This window comes from Cottoperca gobio, unplaced genomic scaffold (assembly GCF_900634415.1).
Source record: "Cottoperca gobio unplaced genomic scaffold, fCotGob3.1 fCotGob3_78arrow_ctg1, whole genome shotgun sequence".
NCBI classification, from domain to species: Eukaryota; Metazoa; Chordata; class Actinopteri; order Perciformes; family Bovichtidae; genus Cottoperca; species Cottoperca gobio.
This window is the reverse complement of record NW_021167067.1, coordinates 1-16,738: the sequence shown is the minus strand read 5'-3', so window position 1 is coordinate 16,738 and position 16,738 is coordinate 1. Positions and strand designations below refer to the sequence as shown.

The 16,738-nt window shown below is 40.1% G+C and overlaps 2 protein-coding genes across 3 annotated transcripts; both read right to left on the bottom strand.

The window, feature by feature from the left end:
• Nucleotides 1-2,967: 2,967 nt before the first annotated feature.
• On the bottom strand, nucleotides 2,968-6,650 carry LOC115006269 (zinc finger and SCAN domain-containing protein 31-like). 2 transcript variants are annotated; one of them, XM_029428399.1, is made up of 3 exons: nucleotides 6,347-6,650; nucleotides 4,539-4,997; nucleotides 2,968-4,029 (listed from the first exon to the last, which is right to left on the bottom strand). In XM_029428399.1, the coding sequence occupies exons 1-3, from the start codon at nucleotides 6,522-6,524 to the stop codon at nucleotides 3,944-3,946; spliced, it is 723 nt and encodes a 240-aa protein (XP_029284259.1). In that variant the 5' UTR covers nucleotides 6,525-6,650; the 3' UTR covers nucleotides 2,968-3,943. The 2 variants fall into 2 exon arrangements, with proteins under 2 accessions (XP_029284259.1, XP_029284258.1); XM_029428398.1 differs by having other exon boundaries at nucleotides 2,968-4,997.
• A 1,159-nt stretch (nucleotides 6,651-7,809) lies between these two features.
• On the bottom strand, nucleotides 7,810-16,734 carry LOC115006265 (zinc finger protein 135-like; the record flags this gene model as incomplete). Its single annotated transcript, XM_029428393.1, has 2 exons — nucleotides 7,810-9,746; nucleotides 16,077-16,734. Coding segments are annotated over 2 exons (1,281 nt in total), but the record flags the coding sequence as incomplete, so codon positions are not given.
• Nucleotides 16,735-16,738: the final 4 nt, after the last annotated feature.

Here is a 16,738-nt window from a genome sequence, read left to right as displayed (position 1 = left end):
CAATAAATGTTGACTTTCAAACTTTAAACGTTTAAGTTATTGGACATGTTTGGATCAGAGACTGGAACTGGAGTCTGACTCTACTGATAGTTTAATACTAATAATATTATTATAATACTAATAATAATTTTATAATTCTGATATTATTATAATACTAATATTATTATACTAATAATAATATTATAATATTGATATTATAATACTAATAATATTATTATAATTCTGAAATTATTATTATAATACTACTAATACTATTATAATACTAATAATATTATAATAATAATATAATAATACTGATAATATTATAATACTGATAATATAATAATAATACTGATAATATTATTATAATACTAATAATATTATAATACTGATAATATAATAATAATACTGATAATATTATTATAATACTAATATTATTATAATACTGATAATATAATAATAATACTAATGATAATTGTAATAGCAATTTAAATGTCTACTGTTTAAATAATGTTCTAATAATGTTACAAGTGATGATCTGCCTATTTCTCTTTTCATGCATTTGCACAACTTTACAAGTTCCCTTATCAAGCCAGGGTCAACTGCCTTTTCTTGTCGTAATGGGGGAGGCATTGTAAGACAGGACACAGATGGTCCTCTCTCTTTAGATTTACATACTGATTAACTCTCTGAGAAAGAATCTTGGGTGTGCCATTTATTTTAGTGTTTACATAACTGTTATCAAGGAGACTCCAAGAAACAAATGTCTATATACCCAAAGATAAAAGGATGGAGTTTCCCAGGACTGGGTTCATCAGATTGGAGGGAACGACCTTACAAACATCAAAAGGAACTAATCTAACGGAGATCATCTTTGGTTTATTGCTTGTTTACAGTGAATAACAAATGTGCTGATCAATCACCTATTGACTGATGTTTTATTGTTCTATAGCTCATCAGCAGTTTGTCCCCTGTCCCCTGCTGTGTTTATGACTCAGTCACTAGAGTCAAGGGAACAAGTGTGTGTATAAATTGTCTATGTATCTTCATTCAAACTGTGCTCTCCTACAGACTACGTTGTTTTCTGTAGAACTGGTGCCTTTGAGATCTCAAATAAATGCACAAAGACGACTCTGTCTCTATCACCATTTATTTGACTTTATATACATCTCTCCAGAGTAAAGTAGGAAAACTTCCACAACATAATACAATGATATAATGATAATGATAATATAACTGATAATATAATAATAATACTGATAATATCAGTGCAATCTCATCTGTATCTCACACTGTGCACACACACTTTAAACACTGTGCAGCGTTCGGACGTCGACGCTCTGACTGAAGCTTCGCTGTATTCAGTGCAGGTCTGTGTATCTGATCATAAAATAAGAGTCATATATATATATTATAAATATTGGAGTCATAATGATTTCAAAGGAGACGGTTATTCATTATATAAATATAATAATAATAATAATAATAATAATAATAATAATAATAATAATAATAATAATAATAATAATAATAATAATAAAGATGACAAGTGTGAACTCTAAGTGGACCTAGAGACAAACTTTACGACATGAAGCACCACGTCTGTGCAGAAACAGGAAGTGTAAGAACGAGACGTTCTGAACGCAGAGGATCCTCAGACTTGCTCTTTGCATCTGAAACTAAATTTAAACAGCAGATCAAACTGTCCGGAAACCCTTCCCATCATGCATCTCCAGCTGATCGGTGGCGTCCTCGGGGGGTCGCTGCCTCGCTCCAGAGCACGCTGGGAAAGTCGTCTGTTCTCACGGTTTCTATATTAAACCGTGACAGCTGTTTAGTGTTCCTGAACGCAGCTCAGGACGGCGTGAGAGTCTGCAGAGGTCAGAGTGTGTGAACTTTACTCGAGACTCTCATGTGAACATTGTCAGAAGAATAACTGCTGTTAGCTCGTCTCCAGGTTTCTGTCTCAAGTGTATATTTATATTGGATTCACACAAAACCTTTCCATTATATACAACCACATTTCAGAGACTTTAATACTTCCACATCACGCCTGCAAACTGAGCAGTGAAAAAGGCATTTTGCAGAATCATCACCGTTAACCGTTTACTTTCTGGCTTGTGTGTATTTTGAATTTGCACCTTATTGATCATCTTTATTGTTAATATTTTGTTTAATTTGCACATTTTTCCACTTTGTACTTCACCTGCTGCACTTTCCCCCCAGAATAATGAACTTTTATGTTTTCTTATTATATTAAATCTCCCTATAACTAAAGGAGGTTTGTCATGTTGGCACATATAAGTAAAGTATTTCATCTCAGAGCTGTACACGACTGAAACGTTGATATCAGTTATCGGCTCCTGAGCTCTCCGTCATCGTAGTATAAAACATATGAAATGATTGTTCCCGCCCAGTGAAGTACAAAGTGTTTGTGTGTTTGACTTTAAGACTTCTAGTTTCAGGGTACGAGCATCATCTGTGCATTCAACTCAACAAACAAAACGATGAGAAATGAATCTTCTCGGGACAGATGGTGATGATTTATAGCTCCGATTTTCACATTTCAAATTTAATTCATTTGAATGTTTTCCTACGAGGAGCAGCGAGTTCTTCTGTCAGGAGACGTCAGCTCCTGTTCTCTGTCCGGTCTCTGATTCACACAAACAGGAAGCCCACAGTCACAGAAACATGTTTAAGGAGTTATTACATTCAGTCATTTCTGTTTCTAATTCCCTGCAGAGCGACTCAGCAACAAATCACATAAATGTCACAGACCTGAACCTGTGTGTGTGTGTTATTTTCGAACTTACATGACTTTTCAAGGAGCCCTATTAAAATGTGCATGACTATTCACAACCGCTACGTAAACGGTCAGAACTGTTTAGTAAACTGAACTCTGGAGACGTCACAATACAAGAAATGTAGTAGTCGATACCAACACCAGTGAAATTCCACGGTAAAAAACAAACAATAACTCCATTTACTCCAAAACACACTCTTTATTACTTCATACTGATTTCTGTCAGGAAGTTAAACAGCTCAGAGTTCATCTAATATCGATTTTATATTGATGTGAAAACATCTGCAAACAACTGAAGTTTCTCATCAAAAACTACATTTTACAAGATTACATTTGAACACATGATAACGTTATAATTTACCAAATTTGACTGAATAGAGCTTGAACATCATAATGGAACCTAGCTCCGTTAGCGTTAGCTATGAGCTCCGTTATTTAGCCAAGCAGGACTAAGCTAACGTGAACTATATCTCGTCCTAAAAACATTTTCTATCGTCCTCGGGAAGACAGGACGTCTCGAGCTCCCTGGTAACAGAATTTGAGATCGACTTGGTACCACACTATCGGTTCTTGTGACATCGCTACTCCACGTTACACAACCTTTTTAACCTCCAATAGCTGATTATGTTCATTTTCACTTTTCAAATACTCCAAACTACAGGCAGTCAAAACATTGTAATATATTTTTAAAAGAAACAGATTTACAAACACTTCTATCAGTCTGCCACTGGATTTCAAGCATGAGGGGAACAGAACCGATGTACTCCGTGTATTCTTAATGCATTTGATTATAAACTCAGCACAACAATGCTTCAACATAAGTATATAGGCAGTGTTCGAATTACACCTATTTTTCAGAACCCATTTTTGCACTCTCATAAATGAATGCGCCGTCGTACGTGATGGTTAACAAAACCCTATTAGAGCTACGTTACGCCAAAAAGGTGAAGAAAGACATTTGGTGTTACATTACATTACATGAAAGATTATCCACAGAAGATTATTGTGACATTAAATTTCATTAAATAGAACAAATCTCATGACTGACAACAATTTATTGTAGTCAAGGGAGGGTTGAAATGCTTAGAGACTAAAGACTTTCCTCTCTGATAAAGCTTATAGTTAGGGCTGGCTCTTTGCTTGCCTTGGACCAGCCCCTAGTTATGCTACTATAGGCTTAGACTGCCGAGGGGACTCAGTTCCAGGCTGGTGCTGGTCATTCACAGTCCTCTCCATCAGCTGTTTAGCTGCGAGGACAAAAGACCAACACATTTATGTTTTTTGACCTGTTGACAAGCAAATATTTTGTTACAAACACTACAGCTGAATAATTTCACCCGTGTGGACTGTCATATGGTGTGTCTGCTGTACCTTTTGTATAAATATTTCACCGTACACTAAGCAATCAAAAGGTTCTCTCATGTGTGGATTTTCATGTGTAACTGTACACCTTTACTCTGTGCAAAATATTTTCCACAGACTGAGCAGCTGAACGGTTTCTCTCCTGTGTGAACTCTCATGTGTCTTGTCAGATTTCCACTTTCAATGAAAGCTTTACCACACACTGAGCAATCAAATGGTTTCTCTCCTGTGTGGATTCTCCTGTGTTTCTGTAAACTTCCACTCTGTGTAAAAGATTTCCTACAGAATGAGCAGCTGAAAGGTTTCTCTCCTGTGTGAGTTCTCATGTGCGTCTTCAGATGTGTTTCGCTTCCAAATCTTTTCCCACACTCAGAGCAGCGAAATGGTTTCTCACCAGCACTACTACTGGAATCACTGGAAGGGACATTTTTCAGAGATTTTAAACCTGACTGAGGTTCTCTGGTCTCCTTCCAATCATCTAGTCCTCCAGTCTTGTCCTCAGTATCTGGCTGTAAATGTCTCTCAGGATCTGATTTCCTGGCTGGTTCTGGTCCTCCACAGTCGTCTCGATCAGCTCCTGTTTCCATGTGTTCAGTTTGTCTTTGATGAAGCTGTGAGGACTGAGGTTTCTCTTCATCATCCTCACTCTTCACAGGGACAGGAGTGAATGTGAACTTGGTGATATCAGCCTCCTCCAGCCCTTGGAGCTGCTCTCCCTCCTGACTGCTCCAGAGTTCCTCCTGTTCCTCTTTAATGTGTGGGGGGGGCTCTGGGTACTCCTGGTCCAGACTGGAGCTCCACTCCTGCTGCTCAGGGGGAACCTCTTCTCTAACCAGCAGCTGCTGCTGCACATCTGCAGGAAAAATGAAACAAACATTAAGGAAATTAGGTTTTGTTACACAAAGTTAGATATGTAACATTAGTTGACACTACACCGCCCGCTAATGACCAAATAAATTATGTGAACAGTGTGATAGATGCATCCCCGCAGCCTACAGCTCAAAGACAACATATCCTACTGCTACCATGAAGTCATCGTGTTGCAACATTTTGCTTTCTACCGTGAGTTATGTCAACAACAAACGTGCAGACGACATAAAAACTTATGTTCAGGATCTGGTACCTTTTTGCAGGTGAACTCAAGGGTAAAAGACCCTTCAGCCACTTAGTGGATTGTTTAATTTTAGTGTAGCCTTCAGTTTGTTCCCTGGTGAAATAAGCCAGGTTACATTTTGTGAAGTAAATAAACTCCTGATTGTATTGTGTCACACTTAATGATTATCACATGTACTCGTCCACCTCAATCAAAATGTATTATTGCACAACATGTATTTCTGCACAAATGTATAATGAGCACTATATTAGTTATGAATGTGAAGCACTGTAGGTTCTCTTAAAAGAGTTTCAGGTCTACCTCCATCTTGTCACAACAAGACGGCCCACCAAGGGGCATAACCGCGCCAACATGGACCAATGAGAGACGACAACACCCTTCTGTAGAGAATATAGCAAAATGTTTATGATGTTTTTGTACCACTTTCACCAACAGACCGCTAACTGGCTCTTTATTGATTCAGACTGTGGACTTGGTGTGTGAAAGTGTCCTCGGCTGAGGGTATTTTTGAAATGCTGTCATCATCACTTTAAATAAATAAGTATCTTGATCAACTAGAAGTTTACTGGATTCATTTGAAAGGCAATCACAGCGCCCTTTGGGCTTCAAAACCCAACCATTTCTAAGTTATTATTTATATTTGACCATATGACCTTAATACATATTGCTTACAGAGCAAACAGCTAACGTTAACTAGCTCCACTTCTGCATGGATTTGTGTTGTTTCAAATGTAGCATCATCAGCAAAATCAGGCTGCGTCTCCTGCACTCTTCATAGTTGGTTTACTGAGTTTACTTGTCGATGGGACACAGTTAGTCTAAAGAGTTCATGTTGGACTGTGTGTATAAACTCGGTATATAAAGCCTGTCGTCTCCTTTAGCGGGAGCTAGCTGCTAGCTTATAGCTCTTTAAACATGAAGCTGGGTTCATGTTGGACTGCGTGTTTAAACTCAAAACCTTTGGTCTCTTTTAGCGGGAGCTAGCTGCTAGCTGCTAACACGTTGTGTGTGGGTGGTGTAGCTAACGTTAGCTTAGCACGGACAACATTAGCAGTACACGTGTTTCCAGCAGGACACAGAAAACGAACCTGCTTCTGTCTGCAGTTGTATTTCAGGAGTTAAACCCACAGCGAGCAGTTTCCGGTGGCGGCGGTCCATCTCCTCTTCATACTCGGTTATTGTTCTCTCAAAATGTCCAAATATGTCCTCGACAGCCGCAGTTAGCCGCTGGTTGATGAAAAGCTTCAGACTCTGAAGTCCCGACATGTTTCACACTCAGGCAGAGAAGAAGAAAGAGGAATAATGTCGCTTCTTCTGCTCTTATTGAAGGTTTGACTTCTGCTCGCTGCTTTCACTGAAACAGGAAATACACAAGACAACTTCCGGCTCACGTTTACAAAATAAAAGCGGAATGTAACTAAGTACATTTACTCGAGTACTTAAGTAACATCTTTACTTTTGATGTCAGTGGATACAAAACATTTTTTAATTGTTGTAAAAAAAATCTTTAGAAATATCTATGTGCTTCAATTCCTGACTGACTACTTGTTAATTAATTGTATTATTTATTATTGTTACTATAATAATTAACAATAATTATTATAGTTTTTGATGTTGTGAACTGGAGTCTCTTGAATATGTCACGTGCCTTTTTGATAGTTTTCTAGAATAAAAATATATAAATTAAATAGTCTTCTCCCTGTGTGGACGCCATGATGCAGTACCCTCATCTGACCGAAGGGTGTCGCTGATGTCTTTCATGTAACCTGCTCAATGAATCACATGAAGCTCCTTTATTTCTCTCTGAAACATTCTCATGTGTAACTCGAGGTTTCTCCGGGAATCATCAATAAAATGCTTTTTTTTAAAGAGTTATGTTTGAATGAGTCTCGGGTATATAAATACACAAATATATGTGTATATATACATATATATTATATATATATATATATTATAAATATATATATACACATTTATATATTATATTTTAATATATATATATATATTGTAAATATATTATATATATATTATTTTATATATAGCAATGAATCCTTGTGTCTTTAAACTGAAACATTTGCACAGAAAGAGGGCTGAAGTTCATCACTGTGATCACTTTGAGGAGGATCTTTGCGTTTGTTTCCTTGAAGAAGATAAATATGTTTGAGGCTATTTCAGGTTTCCTTATACGGTCATATGACTGCTATCACCATCCTTTGACTTTTATAATATTGAGGATAACAAAGATAATATTTTAAATACCTGCTCATGACTGATTAATGAACTTTATATAAGAAACCAGGAACAGCCTCAGACATCAAACTGAAGGAAAGAGATCCCAAAATATTAAATAAATATATATAAGTTTAATGAAACATGATGTACTGGAGAGGAGTTGTACAATGTGTTTTAACTGTAAAACATTAACCATAAAAATAAACATGAATGGAGACAGTATTGATATTAAAGTTGAACTGTTATTGACTTTGTCTGGAACAAGCGAAAAAAAACAACTCTCTGAAGAAGTTTCCTGATAATAATTTGGTACTTTTTAATGAACATTTTCAATGTGACAATGCAGGCTGGATGAGGACGCTGGTCTGCACAAATGATTGGAAAAAGAATAACGGAAAACAAAACGGAATGCAAGTTTTGCTCATGATAACTAACCAAGTTAGTTCAGACAAAGAACAAACCCATTCATTGATTTCACAGCAAATCTGAAATATCAGCTAACATCAAACAAACACCAGTAAGATAACATTTTGTACTGTGTTTTTCAATCCATATTGGCTAATCCAACTAAATATCAATGCCACATCATCTTATAATAACTTTAACCTGCCATTTAGCTGATGCCACTGCACCCATAAGTGTTAGCGTAACGTCTTTCTGGTGAGGAGCAAATACGAGGTCTCCCGGGCGTATGGCTGAACTAGTAGGAGCGAGGAGGAGAGCCCCTTCTTACGTCTACGACCAGTCATCCCACGCTCCCTGCTGATGGGGCGGACGGATGCATCACTCCCAGGTGGTGCAGCCAGAATCAGAGGTACTCGGCCGACGCAGCTGCTGGCGCTGGCCGACCCTTTATGGAAACATTTCCTCAAGTACTTCCTCCCTGGTATATCAAATCAAAGGGATAGATCACAGTAGGCAGACTAGTTTTCAACATGCTACACAATTGAAATGCATGTACTTCTGTGGATTTCAGATTCACGTACTAACGATCAAATCCAAACCACAGTCACCACAGAAAGTATCTATGGAGTTACAAAAGACTGAAGCACCGGCTGCAGTGGAAAAAGCAGAGCCATCTTGAACAAGACTTGGCTATCGGACCAGTTGTTTAAATCGCTCTCCACTGAGGAACAATACAAATGCTAGTGAACAATGTTTATTGTTAGTGACTGAATACAAGACTGAAGACTGAAGAGCGTGCGCAAAACAAAACACGAAGAAACTTTATGACTCCTCATGTGTGTCTTCAGATGTGCCTCGCGCACACACACGTTTAAACACAGAATGAGCAGCTGTAAGGTTTCTCTCCTTTGTGTACTCTGATGTGTCTCTTCAGACTTTTCTTTCAGGCAAAACCTTTCCCAGCAGAGAGCAGCTGAATGGTTTCTTTCCAGCACTACTTCAGGGACGTTTAAACCTGACAGAGGTTGTTTGGTCTCCTTCCAATCATCAGTGTCATCAGGTCCAGAAGAGTCTCCAGTCTTGTCCTCAGTATCTGGGTGTAAATGTCTCTCTGGATTTGAGTTCCTGGCTCGTTCTGGTCCTCCACAGTCCTCTCCATCAGATCCTGTTTCCATGAGTTGTATCTCCATGATTGTTTGCTTTTTGTAAGCCGCTTTGGACAAAAGCGTCAGCTAAATGAACTGTAATGTCTAAATGTTTTCCCACACTGAGAACAGCAGAATAGTTTCTCTCCTGTGTGGATTCTCATGTGTATTTGTAAACTTCCACTCTGTGTAAAATATTTCTTACACACTGAGCAGCTGAATGGTTTCACTCCAGCACTACTTCTGGAATCACTGAAAGGGACTTCTTCATTTCCCAGAGAGTTTAAACCTGACTGAGGTTCTTTGGTCTCCTTCCAATTCTCACTGTCAGAAGGGTCTCCAGTCTTGTCCTCAGTGTCTGGGTGTAAATGTCTCTCTGGATCTGAGTCCCTGGCTGATTCTGGTCCTCCACAGTCCTCTCCATCAGCTCCTATTTCCAGTTGTTCAGTTTGTCTTTGATGAAGCTGTGAGGACTGAGGTTTCTCTTCATCATCTTCACTCTTCACAGGGACATGAGTGAATGTGATCTTGGTGATATCAGCCTCCTCCAGCCCTTGAAGCTGCTCTCCCTCCTGACTGCTCCAGAATTCCTCCTGTTCCTCTTTAATGTGTGGGAGGGACTCTGGGTCCTCCAGACTGGAACTCCACTCCTGCTGCTCAGGGGGAACCTCTTCTTTAACCAGCAGCAGCTGCTGCTTCACGTCTGAAGAGGAGAGTGAGACACTCTGCTGCTCCTCTTCAACAACAATCACTTTTTGTACGTCTGAAGGTAAAACTGAAACACAAACGGACATTAATATCATATTATTATTATAAATGAACAGGTGACAGTGTAACTATCTTACGTAAATGTAGCTTCCCTAAACCAATCAGGGCAGAGCGACTAACGTTAGCACAATCTCTGATAGCATCCAGGGCTGATTCCCACACTGCCTCAGTTTTTCTAACATGACCTGTAACTTTCCAACATAAAGACCAGACCGCCATTGCGCCAATTGGCAAAGCTGCATGCTCTTTGGGGAAAGACTGGTGCTGTCTCGTAAATACAGAAACAGGAAAATAATCGTATTAATAACAGAGGCTTTCACACTCAGATTTGAGGCATGTGAATATCTTCTGTTACTGCAGTAAACAGCTAAATGATGCCGGTGACAGAAATTTAGGAGTCGATACCAACACCAGTCAAATTCCACGATTTTCAATACCAACTCAATAGCAGGGTCAATAGTGAATAGAGCTTGAACACACCTTACTGCAAGTCAATAGCACCTCCAATACCGGCTGCTAACAGCTAAAAGCTAACAGCTAACGTTAACTAGCTCTCCTGCAACATTATAAACTGTGTGCACTGTGTGCAGACCGAGTGTTTGGTTGAGAGACAGAGAGAGACAAAGACAGAGAGAGAAAGGGAGACACAGAGAGAGTGAGAGACAGAAAGAGAGAGAGAGACACAGAGAGAGAGACACAGACAGAAAGAGAGCGACACAGAGTGGGAGAGAGACCGAGTGATAGAGACAGAGACGTTTTTTTACTTTTTCAATAACACTTTATTTACATATTTTTCATTTGTACAATTACTTAAGAAATCTATATTTAAAAGTCAAGGAATGATCTATAAAACCAGCCGGTATAATGCAATAAATACGGTCTAGTCTAATGTGGGACCATGTGTATTGTCTGGCATCTGCGTGCATCCTCCTACACACATCCACCAGGCCATGGAAGTGAACCAGCAGCCTTAGAGCATTCTGGCTCTGCGTGGTTGCGATATAAAGATGCATTTTTTGTACAGTTCAAATCCCCTCCCAAGAATAAAAAATCCTCCGTGGCACAGCCATTTAAAACATCATTAACTTTTAGTATAAACAGCTTCCTCTCTGCACCGATTGTTGGAGCGTACACATTTATAAAAACAGCTGTAAAAAGGTCAAACTGAGCTTTAACTAAAAGCAACCTCCCCTCGATGAAATACTCGACCTCCAGTCAGACTGGAGTAAAAGACTTGGAGAAGAGGAAGCCCACTCCTCCACTGAGAGAAGTGTTGTGGCTTGTAATGACTTCCCCTTCCCACGCTCTCCTCCAGTCTATCTCATTAAAACTGTCGCTGTGCATTTCTTGTAAATAAAAGTACATCAACACGTTTAATTTTAGCAGTTTCGCATATTTGTGCTCTTTTTTTTAAGACATTTAAAACACCCACTCTGAAAGTATCCATCACTACTGAGATGTTAAAAGCAAAAAAACAAACAACTAAATGAATTAAAACACACATAATCAATGTTTATTTGTTTTTTTAAACTTTTACCACAAGTTTCTTGAATCTAAAAATCTCCTGGTCAGTGAGGCCACACTCCTCTTTTTGACTCATATGGAGTCTGGCTAAAAACTACCAAATCTGGTACACCATGTTGGTTTTTTGTTTGTAGGAGGAAAATGTTTAACATTTCAGCCGTATACTTTTTTTTCTTCTGACTGTTACTTAAATTAAAACCAGGGATAACACTGCTGTCAGACACACACTCATCTTCACTAAGACTCTCGTCCGTCTGTCCCTGTCTTCTCACAATCTGTCCCTCTTCCCCAACTTTACCGTTTTTAGCATCACTGGAAGTGTTCTTTGACCTTTTCTTACGTTTGGCAGCAGGTTTTTGCTGTACTGTCTCCAGTGCTACTGCTGCCTCTTCCTCCTCCACCTCCGCTTCCTCTACCTGCTCACTCCATGTATTCCTTTCTTTTCCTACCATGTTTTCCTGCACCTCTCCTGTCACCTCTACCTGCTCTCCTCCCAAATCACCTGCCTCCTTTACCTGCTCTCCTCCCAAATCACCTGCCTCCTTTACCTGCTCTCCTCACAAACCACCTCCCTCTTTGTTTTTTTTGACCTCACTTCCTCCTACTTCACCTAAAATATCTTGGTCATTTTATGTTCCCAGGCCAGTGAGGATATATAATCTCTCCACCGAGTCCTGGGTCTTCCCCGGGGTCTCCTCCCAGCTGGTCGTGCCTGGAACACCTCCCTAGGGAGGCGCCCATGTGGCATCCTTACTAGATGCCCGAACCACCTCAACTGGCCTCTTTCAACACAAAGGAGCAGCGGCTTTTCTCCTAGTCTCTCACGGATGGCTGAACTTGTCACCCTATCTCTAAGGGAGACGCCAGCCACCCGTCTGAGAAAACCCATTTTGGCCGTTTGTACCCGTGATCTCGTTCTTTCGGACATGACCCAGCCTTCATGACCATAGGTGAGGGTAGGAACGATGATCAACCGGTAGATCAAGAGCTTTGCCTTCTGGTTCAGCTCTCTTTTCGTCACAATGGTGCGGTAAAGCAGTACCGCTGCTCCGATTCTCCGGCCAATCTCTCGCTCCATCGTCCCCTCACTCGTGAACGAGACCCTGAGGTACTGGAACTCCTTCACTTTGGGAAAGGGCTCATTCCCTACCCGGAGTAGGCAATCCACCGGTTTCCTGCTGAGAGCCATGGCCTCAGATTTTGATGTGCTGATCCTCATCCAACCACTTCAAACTCGGCTGCGAACCGATCCAGTGACTGTTGAAGGTCACAGACCGATGATGCCATAAGGACTACATCATCTGCAAAGAGCAGCGATGAGATCCTTAGGCCACCGAACTGCAAACCCTCTCCTCCACGACTACGCCTCGATATCCTGTCCATGAAAATCACAAACAGGATTGGTGATAAAGCGCAGCCCTTGCGGAGGCCAACATTAACTGGGAACGAGCCCGATTTACTAACTCTCACTTTGGGCGTACAGGGATTGGATGGCCCTCAGAAGTGACTCCCTCACCCCATACTCCCGCATCACCTCCCACAGTATCACCCGGGGAACCCAGTCATACGCCTTCTCCAGATCCAAAAAACACATGTAGACCAGATGGGCGTACTCCCAGGCCCCCTCCAGGATCCTAACAAGAGTGAAGAGTTGGTCCGTTGTTCCACGACCAGGACGGAATCCGCATTGTTCCTCTTCAATCAGAGGTTCGACTTCCGGCCGAACACTCCTTTCCAGTACCTTGGAGTAGACTTTACCAGGGAGAGTGAGAAGTGTGATACCCCTGTAGTTGGCACACACTGTCTGGTCCCCCTTTTTGAATAGGGGGCCCACAACCCCGGTCTGCCACTCCTTCCCCCACAGAGAGGTGACGTTCCACGTCCCCAGAGCCAGCCTCTGCTGCCCGAGTCTGGTCCGTTGAGGTCACTGACCATCATTAACCCGTCTGACAGCGCACCCGAAACCAGCGGTTTTTCCATTGAGTAGGAGCCCAACAGGATGGATGGATGGGAGGCACCACGTAGCTTCTGTATATGTATATAATACATATAGATATACAGGTATGTATGTATGATGATAAGTTATGTAATGATATGGAGATTGGGTGAGATAAATGAAGATGAAAATGAAGACACACATGATGAGAGAGAGTAGATAGAGAAGATGATAATATAGACACACAAGAGAGTTTAGTATCAATTATGATGAGATGGAAGATAGATTCACCAGAGAAGAATAGAGAGATACGAGATGGAGAAAAGATTATGAGAAAACTACAAAGATAAAGTAGATATACAAGAATATAACAGAGGGAGAATAATAATTGATACAAGAGAACAGCACAGAGAGATACACAAACAGACATAAGAATAACACCTATTGACAAGAATATAACACAAAGTATACATAGATATATACACACATATATATACATAGATATATACACACATATATATATACATAGATATATACACACATATATACATATATATATACATATATATATATATACATATATACACACATATATATATATATACATATATATATATATATATACATATATACACACATATATATATACATATATATATATACATATATAAATACATATATACATACATATATATATACACATATATATACATATATATACATACATACATATATATACATATATATATATATATATATATATACATACATACATACATACATACATACATATATATATACATATACATACACACACACATATATATATACACACACACACACACTCGCATATAAAAATATACCTGCGAAACTGCTTTATTTCTGAGCGAATACACACACAGCGCTGGAGAGACACTGAGGTAGAGCCCGATGAATGACCCCAGGTGTCCAACCCCCTCTCGATATGGGAAACCAAGCACCAGATAACATTTATTCCCACTTTGATGCTGCAGTTTTCAAACTCCTCTGTGAATACACAAACAAGAATGCAGCCAAAAGCCTGGAGAGAGGGAGAAAGTTCATCTGGACTGAAATAACTCCAGAAGAAATGAAGAAGTCCACAGGCATGTTGCTGTACATGTCAGTTTTGGACATGCAGAAAGATGAGCAACTTTTGGTGTAAGCAAACCATTTTCCATGTGTCATTCCCTGCCACTGTCATGTCCCCAGACTGTACAGGACAGTTCATGGCCATTTGATCTAATCTTCATATGAGTGACCCAGAGAAAACAGGAGCAACAGGAACAGTCACTGGCAGTACCACCAAGACCTCTGCATGTGAAGGGACACTCAGAGAGGAGAGAATTACTCTGTGTGGGGAAAAACGCCTGGACATATTTTCCATTTTATGGCCTGTTTATGCAGATGTAAGAGTAAAAGACTCAAAACTTTTACTGGACATAGTTGTATACATTTCAAACTTCAAATGTAACATGTTAAATCTCTTATTCATGTACAGTTGCAGTGTTTTCTGTTCACTAAACCACTAAACTCAAATTCTGATTTTGTGTTTCTCTTCATTTTAAACTGCCAGCATTCCTCTCTCAGCCACAGGATCACTTCCTGCTGTCACATGTTTTATATTCTTCAGAGCAGTTGAGGGAAGTAGTTGATATTTAATGTGATGAAGAGATCAATCAGATCTGATGTGTATCTTATGTAACAGCATATTTATTACAAGAAGTGAGACATATGAGATGGAAAAGCATGACAGTGAAACAGCCACCAACCCAACCACACACCTCTCCAGAGGGACACAGACGCACTTTTAGTCCCGACAGGATCCAGTGACAGAATCAGACATGGTGCTTTAAGTTACACACACTTACCAGAAGATAGTTAATGTTCCAGTCTCTGTAGTAGAATGTCCTGATCAACAGTGTGGAAAGCAGCACTGAGGTCTAACAAGACAAGAACAGAGACAAGTCCTTTGTGTGATGCCATTAGAAGGTCATTGGTAACTTTCACCAGTGCCGTCTCTGTGCTATGATGAACTCTAAATCCAGATTGAAAAACCTTAAATAAAACTATTATTATGTAAAACATCACACAACTGTTTTGCAACTGCTTTCTCGAGGATCTTAGCGAGAAAGGGAAGGTTAGATATCGGCCTATAGTTGGCTAAAACCTCTGGATCAAGACTAGGCTTTTTAAGAAGTGGTTTTATTACAGCTACTTTAAAGGATTGTGGTACGTAGCCAGATAATAGAGACAGGTTGATCACATTTAATAACAAGGTGTTAATTAAGGGTAAAACTTCTTTAAACAGTTTAGTTGAATCGGGTCCAAAAGACAGGTTGATGCTTAGACGATGAGATTGTTGAAGTTAGTTGGTTAAGGTTGATTGGAGTAAAACAGTCTAGATATATTTCAGGAGTTACAGATGTTTTTAAGGTTCCGGAGGTTGAAGTTAAGTCATTACCAATTGAGGGCAGGAGGAGATTAATTTTGTCTCTAATAATTATAATTTTATGGTTAAAGAAGCGCATGAAGTCGTCACTACTGAGAGATATAGGAACAGAAGGCTCTGTAGAGCTGTGGCTCTCTGTCAGCCTCAGTGCTGAACAGAAACCTGGGTATGTTATTAGAATTCATTTCACTTAACAGCTGGTTCTGGTCCTCCAGAGTCCTTTCCATCAGAGCAGCTGGATGGTTTCTCTTCTATGTGGGTTCTCATGTGTTTGTGTACATGACTACTCTGTGCAACATAATTCTTAGAAACTGAGCAGCTGAAACGTTTCTCTCCAATGTGGATTAACATGTGTCTGTTCAGACGTGTCTTGCGGCCAAATAATTTCCCACACTGAGGGCAGCTAAATGGTTTCTCTCCACCATGAGTTAACATGTGTTCCTTCAGATGTGACTTACGACCAAATATTTTCCCACACTCAGAGCAGCTGTAAGGTTTCTCTCCTGTGTGACTCAGGTTGTGTCTCTTCATACTTCTCTTGTGGATAAATCCTCTCCCACACTCAGAGCAGCTGAATGGTTTCTCTCCAGCACTACTTCTAGAATCACTGACGGGGACTTCTTCATTTCCAAAAGAGTTTAGATCTGACTGAGGTTCCTTAGTCTCCTCCCAGTGATAATTATTATCAGGTCCAGAAGAGTCTCTAGTCTTGTCCTCACTAACTGGTTGTAAATGTCTCTCTGGATCTGAGTTCCTGGCTGGTTCTGGTCCTCCACAGTCCTCACCATCAGCTCCTGTTTCCATGTGTTCAGTTTGTCTTTGATGAAGCTGTGAGGACTGAGGTTTCTCTTCATCATCTTCACTCTTCACAGGGACATGAGTGAATGTGATCTTGGTGATATCAGCCTCCTCCGGCCCTTGAAGCTGCTCTCCCTCCTGACTGCTCCAGAGTTCCTCCTGTTCCTCTTTAATGTGTGGGGGGGGCTCTGGGTCTCCCTGG